Source organism: Anopheles nili, chromosome X, assembly GCF_943737925.1.
Source record: "Anopheles nili chromosome X, idAnoNiliSN_F5_01, whole genome shotgun sequence".
Lineage (NCBI taxonomy): Eukaryota > Metazoa > Arthropoda > Insecta > Diptera > Culicidae > Anopheles > Anopheles nili.
The window spans coordinates 13,743,416-13,764,684 of record NC_071293.1 but is presented as its reverse complement, the minus strand read 5'-3'; the positions used below and the strand labels follow the sequence as shown (position 1 = coordinate 13,764,684).

At 38.2% G+C, this 21,269-nt stretch overlaps 1 protein-coding gene across 1 annotated transcript; it reads left to right on the top strand.

Annotated features, from left to right (window-relative positions):
- The first annotated feature begins 6,711 nt into the window (after positions 1-6,711).
- Positions 6,712-10,977, top strand: LOC128729028 (putative uncharacterized protein DDB_G0286901). The gene is made up of 3 exons (XM_053822676.1): positions 6,712-6,765; positions 9,413-10,924; positions 10,969-10,977. The coding sequence occupies exons 1-3, from the start codon at positions 6,712-6,714 to the stop codon at positions 10,975-10,977; spliced, it is 1,575 nt and encodes a 524-aa protein (XP_053678651.1).
- The last annotated feature ends 10,292 nt before the right edge of the window (positions 10,978-21,269 follow it).

The window sequence follows — 21,269 nt, the reverse complement described above, 5'->3', positions numbered from 1 at the left end:
GGTTTGACAGCAAGAGAACACACGTTTATGAAGGCAACGAGGTTTCTGTACTCTGTTACCGGAGAGACATTACGTCACAATTGTATAGGCCCACTAGAACTTTAAAATTATCTACCTTTTCAATAAAACTTCTACAGTTCCATTGTAGTATGATGGCCATTTACATGTTTATTCGTCTAGACGAATCATCATACTAAGATATGGTCAATTTATTTTTTATGGGCCAGAGGGTTTCTTTTTCGGTTTCTTGATGGCTTTTTCAGAGGGGTTTTGCTCAATCTCTTGACTCCCGTAAGGGGTCCCAGACCGGTTAGCACCTCTGAATAATCATCTTCAAACAGAGATAAGGTGTCGAACTGATTTGTCTACTCTACGGTCACCTCTGTAATGGTACGTGTCCACCTATCGGACCAAGCTGGATAAATGAGTGACTAATATTGAGTGAATAGGAATGAGCGACCAATTTGTGTTTTCCAGAGTCGTGGACCTACGCTATCGGACATTCGTCGGACACGGGGAGCTGTCTCGATGACAGTTTCAAATGTAAACAGTTTTGAACGGATTGTATTTACCATAACACTATTATTTCAAAGCAAAAGGAGATATTTATTTGAAATTTTTTAGAATTGTTTCTAAATAGAAAAACTAAATATACAAACGAGCGCAATGAGCACCACGTAAGTTTTGCGTGTCCATTACTCGGACCAAACCAATAAGCGAACTCCATACATTTTTTGACAATTGATGTATCAACAGCTGGTCCGATGGGCAACTCATTCAATCTGTCCGATAGGTGGACACGCGCCGTAAAAGAATTGTGTGAACGCTGGATTACAGACCACTTTTGTTCCGCCTTTATTGCGGTGGACGGAACAAGAAGCGGCGTCGTGCTAAATTTTTTTACAATGAACGCACTTTTCTCCGGAGGTCTGACAGTCGACGATCCTAAGGCCATCCTTACATTTTCCACTGACAACTATGTCAGAGCAGTACGGTTCAGAGTGCCCGATCTAGTCGCACTTATTCCATGTGACGACCTTATGAACATACAGTCGGCGGATAGGCATGCGGAGTCCCTCGACGAAAAGAGCCTGAGGGGAATGGTTCTTTCGAATGTTACCTGGAGTGAGGATGTCACCCGTAAAGTCTACATACCGTCAACTATTATTGAGGAGTATAGTTTTTGTTAATCTCTAGTACCTTCACCCGAGGCACGGTTTGGGTTAGGAATTCATATATATATATATATATGTATGTATATATATATATATATATATATATATATATATATATATATATATATATATATATATATATATATATATATATATATATAGATGTATTTATATATGTATATATATATATATATATATATATATATATATATATATATATATATATATATATATATATATATCTATATATATATATATATATATATATATATATATATATATATATATATATATATCTATATATATATATATATATATATATATATATATATATATATATATATATATATATATATATATATATATATATATATATATATATATATGTATATATATGTTTGTTTGTTTAATTTTCCTTGTTTGGTTAATATCGATGAAAAAAATTGTAAAAGAAAATTGAAAATAGATTCACTAACTGACGACCTTTTTCTACCTTTGTTACAGCATGCTGTTCTTGTTTTGTGCTTTCCCCGTGGCTCTGTGCTCTTTGAAGGTGATCTGCTATCCAATTTTTGTTTGAATATGTGTGTATTAACGTGGCTTTGTTATTTTACCTGGATTACAGTATACAAGTGAAAAACTTCAACACACGAGTGAACCCTAGCATACATTTTCTTTTCTTGCAAATAACAAATTAGTTTGTTCAATTTACCTTTATCTTTTACCTTTCAATTACGCTTACCTTTTAGCTTAACTTCTCATTTACACATTATTGTTTTGGTACATGACTTCGTTTTGGTGTTTTTTCTGCTTTAAATTTCTTTGGTGCGATATTGACAAGTTGTATTAGAACACACATAGGCAAATGCAATCGACATTGTGTATGTTATTTCTACATAACTGAATTGACTGCTATTTATCTTTGATAAGTTTATCGTGAAACAAACTAAGTTTCTAATAAATTCTTCATCTTCTTATGCTCTCCGTTGTTGCATCATTTGAAACTGTTTGCAATTGTTATCAATATTATCTTCGTCATTTTCATCATTCAATCATATTCGTTATGATTGATATCATACCTGTTGCTGCTGATTATGTCACCAAGGCTACAAAACTCCATATAATGCAGTGTCGAAGGGATTGAACAAAAATCATGGAAATACATATGAAACAAAGTAAGCAGCGCAATAAACGACGGGAGCGAGCCCAACGTATGATCGCTGAACGTGACAAAGATGCATCCACTGATGGTACCGGTAATCGGAATCCAGATGATAGCGCCGACGAAGATAGTAGTCCAGTTAATAGAGATAAACCACACCGCCCACCTGTGCGACGGAAACGCAAAGAGAAAGAGCCATCACCTGTTCTAGAGGAAGATATTATTGATGGATTCGCAATTCTTGCATTCAAAACATACGAGGATATAGAAGTAAGTTTTCTAAGATAAGATTCTATTGAAATTTTATTGATATATACCAGCTTTTATAACCAGTATGCTGATGTTTCATGCAATTTTGCGTTAATTTATATAACAAAGGTAATTTATATACAACATGTCATGAAAATATAAAACTATGTTTCGTCTTTTCCAATTTTCTATCCATTTTTCTATTCGTTTCTTTTACGTCGTAAGGAAAATGCCTTTATCAACATGTAGCTTTATCGGCATAACGTATAGCTTTATCGCATTAATCCAACCAGCTTTTGTGCTTTAATTTTTAATGGAAATCTTTAATTTTCGAGAGCTTTGCCGGCTGTCGAGATGATTGAAGGATTACTGGACGGCACAAAAAAATGCATCATAAAGTTCAATGCTTCATCCACCGATTGAATGGCATCGTCTCCATAAAGTTTACATTTTCATTCGCTTGCTAGGTCGTGTGTGGGCGAGTAATCCCGTCTGTGTTGTGTCACATGCTTCATTCATGCAGGACAGCACCGCTGCCACATGTGCTAGTGTGCTAGCTACGAGTGGGTGAATTTTATTCGATAGTTTGAAAGGGCTTCTGTGTTTGAAGAATTCGATTCGAGGAAAGGGAATCGTTCGATTGCTACGCGCGATGGTCTTGGGCGTCGACGGGATGAGCTTTCTGGGGTTTTCAATCTTAACATGTTGACTGCTGCGTCGTCCAAAGTGAGTGATGACAAATTTTCAAAGAGACCATGTCATCCACTTTTGGGTGACAGAAAAAACGTTTGATTTTGAAAACGCAATTTTGAAAATTTAGAACAGCTTATGATTCACAATGACAGAATTTAGAAACAAACAGGAATACGAATGAGCGCAAAGAATAGCCAGAGCTTATCACAAACTCAGAATAGAATTATTAACTCCGGGGTAACGGATACTAACACATATGAGCATGTGACGCTTGATTCTTGGCGTTCTGTGTGATTTTGCAAAAAACGATTTATAGTCAACAATGGAATAAAATTGAAATGAAGAAAATTGAAATTGAACAAGATAAAAATTGATCAATAAAAAATGAACTGCAAAACTCATCACCTTAGAGAGTTTGAATGCTGTCGTACTGATCTTTATCATTCATTTTCTAACTGTGATTTTTTTTAAGAACGTAAAAGGTGATGTATTTATTACACTAAAAATGCTAATATACATGTTGTCATTCTAACTGATAACTTATCTAGGTTCCCTGCTCCTTAGCGTGTCTACACTAGAGAGTGGCTCTGAGCAGTTTCATTTTTATCTAAAGATTAAACATAAGTCGTCTGCCTAAGCTGTCCCTACATGCTTAAAATTTTTTTGTAGCATATGAGCTGGAGGTGGATAGCGCAAGGCCATCTATCGGGGCAAACCCCACTTTATCCTGAAAATAACTTAAAACCATGAAAATATCTGAAATTTAAGCCCTAAACCGTACTACACACTACTCAAACATCACCTTAAAAAGATCCCGGATCAACGTAGAGGTTGAGTTCCAGGAGGTGAGTCTTAGACGCATGAAATCGGCTTCAATGCGCGTACTTATCAAAGAGATCTCTGCATGTAGATGCAGGTCCCTGGTGGGGTATCTAGTGGGCAAATTGAGAATCATTTTCAAAAACTTATTCTGGATTCTCTGCACTGCACGTAGGGGCAAGGGCGGTCATAAGTCCAATTTTTTTTTATTCGCTTTTGCTAAATCTGATATTGCCGATTGAAAGTCAGATAGTTAACTAAGAAAATTCCGAAATTGTAGACTTCTAGCATTTATATCTTCGAAGATACAAAGCTCCAAAGTCAAAAAAGCTTGCCAAAAAGCTCAAATTTCAGCTAGTCAGTACCCACAATTCAACTTACTATTTTAATAGTACATTGAGGTGTAAAATAGATAAATTATATATCATTAGAAACATAAATTAGTCTTCTTTTGAATAAAAGTAAAACAAAAATTATAAAATTTAAATAAATAAATGTTTTTGGGCTATAACTAAATAAAAAACTAAAAAAATTCATGTTTTTCAACTTTGGTAATGAATTACAAAAATGTTTAAAATTGTTTATTTCCAATTATTTCCTAAAACATAATTTAACATATGATAATGTAATGGTGAAACGCTCCGAATCCACTTCGAACCGCAAATATGCTAAAAATGGATTTGATTTTTTTTTGTATACGCGCGGTAGTACCAAACACAGCGAACATGACTGTACAATATTGCCTAGTAAGAGCCGTACCAACGAAGCACTGAACTGTTTTATAAGCATCAATGCCTGAAATGTAAATTATTTAATTCATAAAAAGTATTTTTCAATCTTTCTATTGAATATTTTGCAATATTGACATTTACATTTATGCCACGGTTATGCAATGATCTTTAGAGTAGGGTGCAGAAAAATTCAACTTAAAGAGAATATGAACTTGATCGAAAAGTATGATTTTCCTTTGCTTTTTTAAAATAATATTTCCTTTAATGTTTAACGAAATGTAAATGTACAATTTTATGTTTAATCAGCAACATAACTTTTTGCATATTCCATTACTCACACCACCGTATAAATTGATATGATTGATGTGATATCCTTGCTGTTTTGTAACCCAACTGGGATGGCCTCAGATCTAATATACTACCCTTTTGTTGCAAATGATTATATATTTACTCTGCTGTTACAGACACTAGATATCATTAAGCACAAGAAGGATAAATCAAACTACAAGAAATAGGACTACAGACTAGTAGTAATCAAATTTGCATAAGAAGGAAGCAGATATATTGGCAAGGTGTACGTTTCAGGAAAGCAATGATTTTTCCTCTAGCAAACATAAAATGATTATGTTATTGTACTATCAAAATTGTTTCCACAGAGTAGAAACATAATAATTTGCAATGTAGCTACTAAGAGTGAAGCTTTCAATATCTTTTAATTGATTATTTTTTCCTTATAAACTAACATTTTGATCAATGTTGGTTTTATATTTGCGTTCAACGACAATTGCAATTTTAAGGTGGATGTGCATTTATCTAATACTTAAACTTGAGTTTGATACAATGCATTGACAAAGTAGATAATTTTATAACCTATGCACACCTTTACTTTTAAGAATTTGTATATTAATTACAAAAATACAATTTAAATACCAAAAAAGAGAGATATATAGAGATCATGTGATTTGACATATATATGACCTCACGCATTTATTTTTTTAGAAACTTTTTTAGTTTTTTTATTGAATTTTTGACTCGATTAAAGCATTCAACATGTTTAGGATTCAAATAAAAAATCGTTATCAATAACACTATCACCTATAGGGATTTATACAAAATACACCTGAAACAAGGAAAAACTGCGCACAGTGGCGCCCTCTGGATGTCCAAAATATCAAAAAATGCTTAGTTTTGTTATAAAAGAACTTTTAAATCTATTGTATAGCAAATTGTAGCTTAGTTATGAAAAAAAAAATAATTATGACCGGCACCGGCAAGATGACATGCCGGTAGACAATAAGCTTATTATCCCTCGACAGTCCCGAGCGGCGCTTGATGAGTGGATACAAACATGTTTTGCATGTTGTCTTCCAAACATGTCTTCCAAATGTTTTGCAAGCAAGGTGATCTACACGTTTCTTAAAAGAAAGCTTTCAATCAATGGAAACCCCAAGGTAGCGCACGTCAGTGGTCCAAGGGATTTCACAGTTTTGCAGGGTCATAGGTTCATCCTCACGCACGATGGAAGCCATAAACATCTGACGTTTGTAGGGGCCAACCATCACTAGAGTGTTTGCAAAATTGACTCTTATCTTCCACTCATTGATGTATTGGATATAACTACCCAAACCTCTCTGAAGTCCTCCACGGAGGGACTTCAGATTTAGAGAGGAGTACAAAATGGCAGTATCGTCTGCGTACAGAGACAGCTGCGTATTAATGGCCAAGTCGGGAACATCCGACGTAAAACAATTGTAAAGGAGTGGTCCTCGAACACTCCCCTGTGGAATGCCAGAACAGTTGTGATAGGGGGCGGGCATTTTTCTCCCTATAGGAACAGCCGACGTACGAGAACTCAAATAACTCAAACGTCAAAATACTCTGAATGATTCTGATCAAGTACGTCGGACGTGAAATAACTCTGAATGATTCTGATCAAGTATGTGGGAAATTGCTGGACACGAAGGATATGCAATTAGCTATCGTGCCACATATTGTCGAAAGCCTTTTCGATGTCCAAAAAGGTCACCGCAGTAGATTTTATACAAATTTTTGCGTCATTAATGACATTCAGGAGACGCTACAGGGGGTGTGCTGTATGAAGTATGAGTGTCCTCTTATGAAATAAAACTGAACATGCGTCAATGTATTGTTTTTAGTGCAGTGGGCTTCCATCTGAGTGTAAATCATCCTCTCAAAAATCTTGCTTATGGCAGGTAAGAGGGATATTTGACGGTAGCTTGAGACTAGGGAAGGATCCTTCCGTAGTTTCCGTATTGGAACGACTTTTGCAAGTTTCCTTTGTAAAGGGAAATACCCCAGTTCCAGGCATCTGTCAAAGATGTTGGTTAAAAAGCTCATAGATCCATGGCCAACATGTTTTAACATCACGTTGAAAATGTTGTCAGGCCCAGAAGCTTTAAATCCGAGATTGTACTTCATGAGTGCTTGGACCTCACCCAAGGAGGTCCGGTCAGTGTCTGGAAGAAAACAAGGAGCCGATGCTAGTTCACGGATGCTGTTGCTAACAACGGCGTCGTGTGCACTAGGCATCGTATCGCTCACTCGATGACCTTTTCATCAGGGTTGAAGCTCCTATTTGGAGCTTCATCCAGAGGTGGAATAGGCTTAGGCCAAATCTTCAGCGAGTTTTTGTGCATGGAACTGATCTCCGTCGAAAAGTGATCGTTCCAAGCTTGGTTGATCATGTCACTAACTACCTTACCAAGGCGCGTAAACGCCTGGTATTGGGCCCTATCTCCTGAACGCTGGAAGCGACGCCTTATAGAATTGCGCAACTTAGGTAAGGTAGGGCCGTCAGGGTAACTGGTGTCTCAATGTTGTCCATGTTGGAGAGGAAGATGTCCAGCGTGGAGTAGTTTCTTCTTTTCATGTGGATCGGGTACAGAATTGTGTGTCTGGTGTCTCGCGTTGAAGTCTCCAGCAACGATAAAACGTCCCGGAGTGCGCGTGAATTTCTGGAGATTATGCCGCAGCTTCTCGACGGATCCATCAGCTTCACAAAAATTACGGGTACCGACAGAACAGAACGATGTGTATGTAGTAGTGAAGCTTTTCGATCGAATGAACTCGAGTGAATTCGCATAAGAGTTTGAAGGAGGGAAATAGCAAGCAAGTTGCTGGCAATGAACTTACACTTTTGATTTTTTGAAGTGTTGATGTTCATGCGCGTGTACGATAGGCCGATTTGCTTCCGGAACCGCGGTACAGGTTTGCACCCACCCTAAGGGTCACTACGGGATATAAAAGAGATCATATTATTTAGTATCTGGTCTTTTGGGAAGACCTTTACCACTCGTATAAACTATAGCCAGAGGTGAACGACATCGAACGACAAACTGACTCTCAAGCTCCTCCTCTTCGTTAGCTTGCGTGATCCCACGCACCTGATCGAAGATTGTTGTTGCTTTAGGGAAGGAGACCACGAAAGCCTTTGAGGAGACCTTTTCAGATGCTTCTACTTGTAACTCGCGGATCGCAGTGGGGGCGAGCTCCTGTTCTTTCAATAGGGCCACGACATGGTCTGAAGACCCACAGCGAAGACCCTTGAGGACAACCTGATAGGGTTTGTCTCCCTGAAAATCATGGGAATAAAACTCCCGGTTCAAAACGATTAAGTGACCTCTAATCGTTTCGTGTTCCTTGCGTGAACTGTAAGCAATTCTGCAGAAGTTCCGCGCAGGGAAAGTAAAGGAGGCGGAAATGTCGCCCTTAAGGATAGCACATAGCGAGCTATAGTGCTCCTCAGTCAGCTCCCACACCATGATGGGAGGGATCTTTTCATGGCGGGGTTCAAGTAACCCCGCCATGGGTGAAGCCGAAGCTTCTACAGTAGGAAAATCCTGAGAGGATCTACTGAGAGGCTGTTGGTGCGGAAACTTGCAACACGGGTTTCTTCGCTACCGATTGGCCGGCGGAGGGGCATGTACAAGCACGCTTACTACCGCTCTTCATGGCGCGCTCGTTGTTGGGAGCCTCCCGGGCTGCAAGGGCTAGGCGCCTCTTACGAGAGGCGCTGCACCCGGCTTTGGAGCTGATCATACGCCAGCTAATGGTGCTAATATTTTGGCCTTGAATACGGCCGTTGTTTGGGATAAACCCGTACCTGCTAATTGAAATGGTGTGGCCTTTTGGGAAAAACCCACACGCAATTCACTACACTTCGCACAATACGACGTGAAAGGTTAAGAACGCGCACTTCTCCAAGGTATGTGTGTCCTGCTCGGAGTCCACACGTTGACTGATGTTATTTTCTAACTATGACGGCATGACGTGTTTTTATATGAAGTTGGATCTGCGCGGCCGTTCAAATTCTTGCTGGAGTATTTCTTGCTGGAGTAGTAATTAATTGTGTAATGTTTTCGGCAAAATATTTTTGCTAGTGTCTCGTAAGAAATATTTTGCTATGCAATAAACAAATTTTATACAACGAACACTTTTTAAACAATATTGATCCTGATGCAAACAAATGGAATATCAAATTTAGAACTTTTTAGGTAGATGGTGAATACTTCATCTCTATTTTTGTACGTTTCACTCACTTATTTTTAATTTTTTTTTTTCAGTTTGCAATAAAAGTTGCCAATAAGTGTAATGAAAAGCGACTCTCCTCTATTTTGGAACTAACAACTGTAATGGTGCAGGACGATAAGCCACCAAAAATTATTGATGCGACGTCTTCGATGTTGTCAGAAAATAAACTTTGTAGTTTACCTACATTAAACAAAAATAATAACAATATTAATAACAGTGACAACCATTCCAAAAACATTGTCGTAAATTCCTCCATTCCCGCGGGTATTGCTGTTAGTGGAGTTGTAGCGAACACAAATGGCGGTGATTGGTCTTTGATGACAAGTGGTCGTCATCAGCTCCATAATTTGACGCAGAATCACGCACTTCGTCTCGGAGTAATTGGATCAGACACCTCAGATCGTACACCCAATGGTGACTCCAGTACAATAATTAGCAGTACTCCCATTGCTAACAGTATAAGCAACTTGCGTACTGTCAAGACTAGCAACAATAGCAGTAACATAAACATTGGAGTTGACCGGATAATAACAGCACGTGGTGTTGGTTCCTCCGGTACTGTAGATGTTGAGTTGATTTCCACAAATGGTGTCACCGTTGGAGGAATTAAACACCACAACAGCAGTAGCCTTCACAATAATGGAATGCACAAGCACCATCTTCAGCATCTTCACCCTAACAGTCACCATCACCACCTGCAGCAACATCAACCGCACCAGCAAAAAATGTATGTGTCACCCCAACATCAAGTACATCAAAATCATCATGTGGTCAGCAATGGGAGTGTTACAGCTGGTGCCGGAGTGAATGATGGAATGTGTTCTGTTAATACTAACAGCAATAATAATGCCAACAACAATAATTCTTTGAATGGTAATCAAGAGCTGACCAGTATCGTCCCCGGAAATAATTCCAATACTAGCGCAGTTGTCGTATATAATGGAAATACCATAAGAAGTAGTAGCAGTAGCAGCAATAGTAGCATTAGTAGCAGCAGCAGTAGCAGCAGTAGCAGCAGCTGTAGCAGCGGTAGCAGCAACAGTAACAATAAAAACAACAACGTTAGCTGTAACATCAGCACCGGCTCCAAGTGCACTATAAGTGCTGGCAATAACATGAACAGAAACATTTGTAGTGTTACGTCAAGTGATAGTGGAATCATAATAAACAGTAGTGGCAATACTCATACTAGTAGTCCTTTAAAAATTGCCAGTGCCAGCATAGCCGCCATTATTGCGAATGGCTCTGCGATTGCGCAGGTTAAAAGTAGTAGTGAACTAAATATGTCCAATGGCGATATTGTATCATCTGCTATCAAAACAAATGGTATCAGTCACTCTACTAGCAATAACAACTCCATCGTCAATCCTGACATCACTCTCACCTTGGGCAGCGGCTTGAATGTTCAGAATCCAAACCTCCATCAGTTGCATCAATTGCATCATCATCATCAACAGCCACAGCAAAACCATCACTTACAACAGTTGGCACAACTACAGCATCACCCACACCATCAACACAATCATAATTTATCATCAGTGCATGTAAGTATAACTTGTGAATTTATTGCTGTCAAATGTTAATCCAGATATACTAAATTTTTATGGATATTTTTGTTATGTGCTGTTTTATTGTTTTTTAAAATAATAATGTGCTAATAGTGTTAGTCGTATTCGTGTTAGTAATTTTTTTTTCTCGGAAGATGTCGCTCATCGTTTTATGTGACAGTAAAATATCTTGATGCATCCGTATATGAATAATATATATGTTTGAGTGACAACAGAATCACTTGATGGATTTGTTTACGGATGACATATGCATTTGTATTACATTGGAAAATATAAATTAGTGAGCAAATCGCGTAAACATACATTAAAATTAAACAAACGGTTTACGAACGGCTACGAAAAATAACATTGCGTATATTTTCAAACGACTAATTCTAATTGATACAACTTATTTTTATACCGATAATTGAAATTAAAATTGTTTCATATCACAAAATTGTTCCCACATTTCCCACAAATTGTTTCATTTCATGTGAGTTGGATGTTTCTTTTGTTGTTGTGTTGTTTCTTTTGATTTATGCGTTCGCTTGGCGAAAGCATCAATTTATTGACCTTTTGTTGCGCATAACGGTTTGTTTCTTCTACAAAGCAAACTTCCAAAATTGTCGTCAACAAACAATGAAAATGCATCATACAGATGTACATCTTAAAACAACTACATCTATAACAACTATATCTATCAATCTTAAACATCATCTTAAACAACTATATCTATCAATTGTAAATGTTCTTTGTCAGCCACTAATTTCATGCCATGAGCAAATTCAGTTTTCTGTACTTTCATAACTTTTAATGTTTTTTTCTCTGTGCAACAATAATTGACAAATAATATCTTCAACTGCAACTTCACCATCACTTAGTTTGTATTGATCGATATCAGAATAAGAATTTGAAGATAGAATTACGTTTGCTTTCTCCTTGTTGTTGTATGATTTCTTTCTCACCACTATTATCTGAACTTTCATCGAAGATTTAATTATGAGATCTAAAAAATCTCTTCATCACTATTCTCCAATTGGCTAGTATGTGCTTCAATTTATCCATGGTTGGTCAAAAAATTATTCACAACAAAAGATTCAAATTCAAACAGGAATACGACTGAGCATAAAGAATGCGATGTTTTTATTACAAGTCCGGAATGTCAAGTATGACATCCAAGGGCAACTGTTATTAGCCCATATGAGCAAATGACGCACACTTTAGGCGATTTGTGGCCTCTCGGGGAATTTGGCTTGAAATAGCTTGACGGTCAGCGTGTTAAGCAAAATTTGATTCTAGCATTATCTGTACAATTATGCCATGACATTGCTGTTATAATAGTCACTTTGGACGTATTGGGCTTATTTGCAGAAATCTTGATCGATTGCCCCCTTGTTGAACTAAGTTCATAAACTAAGCATTAAAATTACATAAACAGTAGTGATTTCTTCTTCATCTTCTTCTTTACTGGCCCGCTCACATTTGAGCACGTTGTATTGACCTGGCCTACCTTGCTAAGCTTAGTCAAGGCTTTCATGACTTTTTTCATTACTCGTAGCTGGATAGTCAGTCCTGCGTACAAGGGGGCTCAGACGAGATTCGATCCCGATACTATCGAGTGTTTGTGCCGCACGCCAACGCTTCGGCTATCGAGCTCCCCTTACAGTAGTGACTATATAAGGTGATACTGACTTACTATCATGGTGTTTATTTATTTATTTAAAACTAGTTGATAAACCCGATTTCATTCGGGTCGACGTAGTTTAAGATAACATTGAGGGTCGTTTTTACGGGTGTGTATATTCTTTTTTTCTCACTTATTTGTATTCATTCTTTTTACGTGCTTCCTAGCTTCGTCTTTCAAGGTTTTCTATTTTATTTATTTCATGTTTCTCTATTGCTCTTGACTCATCTAATCCAATTGGCTAAACCTTGCCTTTTCAAATTGTCCTGCACTCCTTTTTAACAAATCTACCGTTTTAACCATATTAGCTATCAAGGAAACGATTGTATATCAAATCCTTTCTTCTCTTGTTGTTTCACAGCTACCATTTCTCTTCATAATTTTCGCTTCGTTCGATCAACCCGTTCTTGCCAAAAATTTTCTCCATTCTTGCCAAAAAAATATATATATATATATATATATATATATATATATATATATATATATATATATATATATATATGTATATATATGTATATATATATATATGTATATATGTATAAATATATGTATATATATATATATATATATATATATATATATATATATATATATATATATACATATATATACATATATATATATATATATATATATATATATATATATATATATATATATATATATATATATATATATATATATATACATATATATTTATATATATATATATATATATATATATATATATATATATAAATATATATATATATATATATATATATATATATATATATATATATATTTATATATATTTATATATTTATTTATATATATGCATAAATATATATATATATATATATATATATATATATATATATATATATATATATATATATATATATATATATATATATATATATATATATATATATATATATATATATATATATATATATATATATATATATATATATATATATATATATATATATGTGTGTGTGTGTGTGTGTGTGTGTGCTTGTTTAAACGATCTTTTACTTCGGGAGTGTTTTCTACTGCTTGGTATCGTAGTTATCTTATACCCATGTTTAAATAAGGAGAGCGTTCAAATATTACGAACTATCGTGGTGTTTCTATTGGTAGTCCTTTTAGTAAGGTTATGGAAATGTGATTTATTCAGCGATAGTTTGTAGAGTGAATTCGTGGATCAGTCCCTCACAACATGGCTTTATACCAAATAGAACTACTGTGTCCGTGTCCTCCACGCTTACTTGTTTGGATCAGAGATTGCAAGTGGATGCGATATTCACTGAATTTCGTTACAGTTCCACATTCGTTGCTACTAGCAAAACTCCTTAAATTAGGCTTTTCGACTCAGCTGGTTACATGGCTGAAGACGTTTCTTTGTTTTCGTTCATGTCAAGTCAAGCTTGGTTCTGTCCAGTCGAGAGAATTCCGTTGTCCGTCCGGTGTGCCTCAAGGGAGTGTTTTGTCCCCACTACTTTTTTTATTATTTATCAATGATGTTTGTACTGTTCTACCTGACTCCGGTCATTTACTTTTTGCTGACGATCTAAAAATTTTCCAACCTGTTTCTGACATTAACGACTGTGTAATCCTCCAAAACTGCCTTGATTCCTTTACCAGGTGGTGCTCAGCGAATTTTCTAATGCTTTGTGTTGAGAAATGTGTTGTGTTGTCTTTTTCGAGATCAACTAAGAAGACCAAAATTTGTAATTACTCAATCAACTCGATAGTTCTAAGTCGTGTTTACTCGTTTAAGGACCTAGGTGTGATTTTGGATAATAAATTAACCTTTAACGAGCATATAACTTCGGTGGTCAGCCGCGCGAATAAAGCTATGGGACTGATCCGTAGTCTTACTCAAGATATTTCGGATCCATTTTGCCTCAGAGCATTGTATGGCTGTTTGGTTCGATCTACCCTTGAGTATGCTTGCGTAATTTGGTGCCCCTCTGGTGGAATTCTGAATGCGAAAATTGAAAGAGTTCAGCGCTACTTTAAAAGGCTGATTATGAGACGTTTCCTAGGCCGCAGTAGATCAGCTATGCCGTCTTATCTGCTCCGTTACCGCTTTTTGAGCTTAATGTCACTCGAGCACCGGCGCGGTTTGGCTAAGGCAAATTTCGTCGCAGGGTTACTTTTGGGTAGAATTGACGCGCCATATCTCCTGTCCCGCGTTCCCCTTTACACCCCTTGTCATTCCTTGCGTCCTCGTTCCCTCCTTGCGATTCCGACACGTCGTACTCGCTTTGGTTCACTTGACCCTTTTCTGTGCTGTTTTCGGAGCTTTAATGAAAACCATGAACACTTTGATTTTATCACTTCTCTGTCAAACTTTCGTAATACAATGATTGATGCTATCGATTCTAGCTTTCCATCCCATTCCTCATGCTGACTCGACCACTCTCTTATTTATTTATTTATTTCTTTAATTTCAATTTTTATCTATTTTTACTATTATTTTTATTTAACTCTCTTTCATGTTTAAATTTGACCCAGCTTGTTTTCCACTTGACAAATGCTATCCTAATCTGTTACGTTAGGTATTATTGTTGCACTTTTATTGTTATTTGGAGGTACTTGTCTATTTATAGCCTCTATGGCGAACAAATTTACAAATACAAATACAACTATATATATATATATATATATATATATATATATATATATATATATATATATATATATATATATATATATATATATATATATATACATATATTGAAATGTGTGTGCGTGTATACATACGAACATTCATTTTTATTTAAAAGATTAACAAAATTTATTGATATTCATCAACGGTAACTCTGAGGGGCCTCATTCCCGAGGTATTAACGATAACCAAGATCTGTTCATGTAAAATAAATGATTTTAAAAGACAATTGCATCAATGTCGCTGTTTATTTGCGCCACGGTATCTATTCTTGCATATATTTTAAGACTTTCATGGTCCTCGAAAAACCATAGCTCTGAAGTTGTTTATGACCGATGCTGTTCTGATAAAGCCGGTTACGTATCGTTTTTATGTAACAAGCTTAGCGCTTTTATCTATATAGCGTTTGTCACCATGCACGGCAAAATCCGTGTTATTTTTTAAGTACTGTGTTGTTTTGATTAGTTGAGAAGCGTATGAAAACTGGCCAAATGTGACTACGTATTTATATCCGATGAATACGGTTGTACTGTTCCATTACAACATGTGTGCGCGGTCAATCGTGATCTAAAAGATCTGCTAGGAACTTCTCGAGATATAACAAATTTAATAGTTGCATGAATACCGAATTCTTTGCCTTCACCATAAGGACATCATTATCATTTGAAATGTGCTTTGTATTGAAATTTCGCTTCGCATTTTTACGAGTAGTGTGCCAATGTTTTTTTTGCAATGTCAGATCATCATATCTATCGTAGCGCATCGGATTGGACGGTTTTCGAGGAAATTTTCTCCCAATAGTCTACAATCATCCCATGTTTTGACAACTTTTTACAGTACTGTAAAATTACAGTCTAGTTCATTAATCCATGTGAATATTATTCACCTAATTGATTGATCAGATTTTGTTCGGGCCGACGATGTTTAAAAGAACATACTTACTACATATTACTTATCAGGCGCTACAACCGCTTGGCGGTCTTGGCCTGCTCCTGGAGAAACCGCAACCGCTCGCGGTCGAGCACCGTCGTCTGCCAATCGTTGATCCCGGCCTTTTTGGCGGACGCATTCACGCCATCACTTCATCTCAGTTTGGGCCTACCACGCCTCCTCTGTCCATGTGGACAGCCTAAAAGGACTTTACGGGCTGGGTCGTCCGGTGCCATTCTAATGACATAACCAACCCACCGGAGCCTGGCGAGTCTAATTCCCTGCACGACAGTGAGGCTATCGTACAGCTCGTAGAACTCGTCGTTGTATCGGTTCTCCATTGTCCTTCCACACATACGGGGCCAAAGATCCTTCTGAGCATCTTCCTCTCGAACGCGGCTAAGAGGGTTTCGTCAGTTTTGGACAAGGTCCATGTCTCAGAGGCGTATGTGAGTACTGGAACTATGAGTGTTTTATATAGTTCCAGTTTCAGCCGTCGCGACAGGTATTTTGAGTGGAGAAGTTTCCTCAGGCTGTAGTATGACCGGTTAGCTGCCAACACCCTTGCGCGTAATTCAACTTCTATGCTACTGTTGGTGCTGACTTTTGACCCAAGATAGGTGAAGTTTTGGACGACTTCAAAGGTTCGCTCACCTATCTGTACGTTACCCCTGCGTAGACTCGCATTAGTATTTGTTAGCAGGGTCGCTGATGGTGCCACCATCATTTTGGTTTTTGCCTCGTTAATCTCCAAACCGAGGTTCTCAGCCGCCTGCTCAATCCGTTTGTAAGCTTCTGCTACATAGGAGAGTCGCTAACAAATGATGTCTATGTCATTAGCGTATGCTAGGATCTAGATTGACTTGTAGAAGATGGTCCCCGAGGTTTCCACTTCTGAGTCTCGGATGGCCCTCTCTAGCGCCAGGTTGAAAAGGAGACAGGCAAGCCCATCGCCCTGGTGCAGACCCTTGGTGATAGCAAAGGGCCTTGAGAGTTTTCCATCCACCATTACCTGGCATGCGACGTTGGTCATGGTCATTTTAACATGCCTGATAAGCTTGGCGGGATTCCAAAAGAGCTCATTGCGTCGTAAAGTTTTACCCTGGCTGTGCTGTCGTATGCGGCTTTGAAGTCTATGAAGAGATGGAAAGATTGGAGCTGTTGCTCCGCCATCTTCTCCAAGATCTGCCGCATGGTGAAGATCTGGTCAGCGGTTGATTTTCCTTTTCGGAATCCCCTCTGATAGTTTCCCACTGTCTCTTCTACGAATGGGATAAGTCTCAAGACTAAGGAGAAGATCTTATAGGCGGTATTCAACACCGTAATACCCCTGTAATTGCTGCACTGTAGACTGTCTCCTTTCTTGTATATGGGTTAGATGATACCAAGATTCCAATCACAAGCTATCGATTCGCTATCCCACACCTCAGTAATTATTTGATGAATTTCGCGTTCAAGTGCTGCACCTCCGTTTTTTATCAGTTCAGCTGATATTCCGTCGGTGCCGGGTGCTTTATTATTCTTCAACCGCTGGATTGTTTTTCGGGTTTCGTAGATGCTAGGGGGCAGTAGTATGATATCATCCGCTAGTGGAGCCTCTAGCTGTTCGTTGAACTGATCATTTAGTAATTCATCAAAATACTGAGCCCATCGCGAGAGGACCTCTGGCTGGTAGCTGACCAGATTTCCATCCTTATTTCGACAACAGGTCACCTTAGGTATAAAGGTTTTTCGATGACCTGCTATCTCTTGGTAAAACTTTTTTCCTGGGCCGTATCGCACTCTGATTCCTTGGAGCTCCTGCACTCGTTGTTCTTCCCACTGATGTTTCTTGGTGCGGTGTACTCTTTTTTCTTCTCGTCTGAGCCGTATGTAATTCTCTGCGCATGCCCGCGTTCTATGCCGCTGCTGCATTGCTCGGTATGCGCAGTTCTTACGTTCCGTCACAAGTCTACATTCGTCGTCGAACCAGCCAGATTTGGTGTTGCCCCGACGTGGTGGTAGTGTGGATTTTGCACAGTTCAATATCTTTGTTTTTAGAGCGCTCCACCGTTCGCTCGTAGTGTTGTATGGATTTGCTGGTAATAGAGACTCACCTAAAGCGGATTCGAATGCCTGTTGGACTTTAGCGTCCTTTAGGGAGTCCGTGTTGAGCCGGGCCTGCATTTTTTCCTCATCCCCTTTGTCACGGGGACGGGCGATTCTGCAACGTATCACTAAGCCAACCAGATAGTGATCGGAATCGATGTTGGCTCCTCTATAGGTTCTGACGTTTAACAGGCTCGACTGTCTTCGGCGGCTTATCAGCACGTGGTCGATCTGGTTGGAGGTGGCTCCATCTGGGGACACCCAAGTAGCTTTGTGGATGTCCCGACGCGCAAACTTGGTACTTCCCACAACCAGATTACTTGCTGCTGCAAGTTGTACCAATTTATTACCATTGTCATTACTGTGCTCATGTAGACTGTGATCACCAATGTATTGGCGGTACATTGGCTCCCTACCGACTTTTGCATTGAAGTCCCCCAAGATGATTTTGAGGTCATGCTTAGGGCACTTGTCAATGATTTTTGCGAGACGGCCGTAGAAAAGGTCCTTCTCCTCTTCGTCTTTGTCTTCTGTAGGGGCGTGAACATTTATGAGGCTAATGTTGAAGAATTTGCCTCGCATGCGCAGGATGCATAGCCTATCGTCTATAGCCTTGAAGTCGATGACCTCGGATTTCAGCCGCGGACCTACGGCAAAACCCGTTCCGAGCATATGGTGGCGGTCGTGGCAGCTGTAGTACATATGATACCGTTTTTCACAACGTCTTCTTGGCACACCATTCACTAGCCATCGTATTCCTTGCAGTGCTACAAGGTCCATGTTCAGTGTGGCTAGGGCGTCATCTAGTTGTTTCAAGGCTCCGGCTCTGTGCAGTGTGCGTACGTTCCATGAGCCCATATCATTGTCCGGGGGTGTCGCAGGGGTCGGTTACCGTTGAGTCCAGTTCGTAGAATGCCCTGATTGCTTTCCGTAGTCTAAGTTTACTCGAGGCAGGTTGACTGGCCCCGCGCTCGAGCCCCCAGTACCTCTGGAGGGCCTTGGAGCAGTTAAGCCCGGTTACCCGCACTGCCCACTCCCCTCCTGTTTAGCCATGCGCCGCCATCCGCCCAAGGGGTTGGAACCAGCCCGTTTACCCAAGCTTAGATATACGATGATACATGTTACCGCTCTGCACGTCGAGGACGTGACGGAATAGGAGTTGGAAAGGAGAGTCTGTGTAGCCTTCTAGATGTGTCGGATCCTAATCAATTTGACAGAGCAAAAGCTATATTTCTTCTTACAGCCTATATTTCGGGGAGTTCGATAGCCGAAGCGTTAGCGAGCGGCACAAACACGATAGTATCGGGATCGAATATCGTCTGAGCCCCCCGTACGCAGGACTGACTATCCAGCTACTTTTAATTGAAAAGTCTTGAAAGCCTTCGCTAAGCATAGCGAGGTAGGCCAAGTCAATACGACGTGCTTAATTGTAAGCGGGCCAGTAAAGAAGAAGATTTCTTCCTATTCCCTCATTCCCCGTTCATTATATTCCTAACATCGTCTATCAGAATTTTCTATTTTGCTACATCCATTTTTCTCTCAAGATCTTGAAACAGGTTATACAATTTGCTATATCTCACATTTTCAATATTTCATGGAATCGTACTTCAAAAACCTATCACTATTATTCTGTGCATCCTTTTTCTGTTGATCAATCCGTTCTTATAAATATCATTCTACCTAATCTACATAATCTCTTTCGCACTATGGAATGAGTAAAACTTACTGTCTATATATGACCTGTTTCACATCCACTCCGTCGAAACGCTCCATCTTCTTCTTATATGATTAAACAATCTTTAACGGTCAAGGCCTGCATTAGTAAGGCTTTCTATGACTTGGAATTTTCTCGTAGCCGGATAATAAGTCCTGCGTACGGGGGAGGTTCTGTCGAGATTTGATATCGGTTTCAAATCGTGTGTTTGTGTCGTATGCTACAGCTTGGGCTCCCCTATTTCTAGGCTTAAAAAATAATCCTTAAATCCGGAACAATGATAAAGATTAGTTTTTTGCAAAAATTTTTCACCTAATAATGAGAGTGATTTAATTTCACGTTTCCAAGCGGGGAGCTAATGTGTGTTTTCATAACCTTTTTTTCAAAATATCGAAAATTATTTGCAAAATACAAATGATTTCTTATTTAGTTAAGTTAAGGCAAAAATGCTTCTTACTAATCTCGACTGAAATAAATAAAATAAAGCATGAAAGTTCATAAAAAGTTCATGTTAGCTCCATATAAAGAATGGACTCATTGCAGCTCTCCCGGTGGGTTATGGGTGGAAGAAATGAAATTTCTTGTTGGAATATTTACAATAAAAATGATCATAATTACATATGTTTATTAATTTGATTTAAATTTGGTATGTAAATATCATTTTGACTAATAATAAGATAAAAGGAATAATCGACAAAGCAATAGAGGATAGAATTGTTTTATATTCGGTGAATAAGATTTCGATACCGGAAGAGATTGGGGATGTTCTGAGGAAGAGGGTCTGATGCAAGATTTTCAAATTCTAATATAAACATCATGTGTCTTAAAGATGGAACTTCGTTACGCATAACGGTTTGTTTCCTCTACAAAACTGTTACTTGTTACTTTGTGTTACTGTATGTTACTTTGCGACAGAGAAAGATGAAACGAAATAGAAAAATTTTCATAGTTGTAATTAAGAATTGAGAAAATTAGATACAACCCAAAAAATGGGAAAGAAGACAAACAGACACATCAAAGATTGTGTTTATGCGATAGAGAGTTGTTGCAAGAATTTTAATTGGAATAATTAATCTCTCTTTCACGAGGCGTACACAGTGGAATTTTGTAAATGACTACTTGCTCTTGAACCTTTTTTGTATTTACATATGCCCACGGCGTCTATCTTTTTAGTGGAATGATAAAACAGTAGGCTGTAACATAATTGCCTACTTCCTATACTCTGACCGTAACAGATTGAATTACACCAGAATTAGTAAAAATGCCT

Bases quoted from the DNA above. Each gene is read 5' to 3' on its own strand.
- LOC128729028 (XM_053822676.1), top strand. From the start codon at position 6,712: ATGATTCTGATCAAGTACGTCGGACGTGAAATAACTCTGAATGATTCT. The intron at 6,766-9,412 runs GTATGTGGGAAA...TTTTTTTTTCAG, and splicing joins CTCTGAATGATTCTGATCAA to TTTGCAATAAAAGTTGCCAA.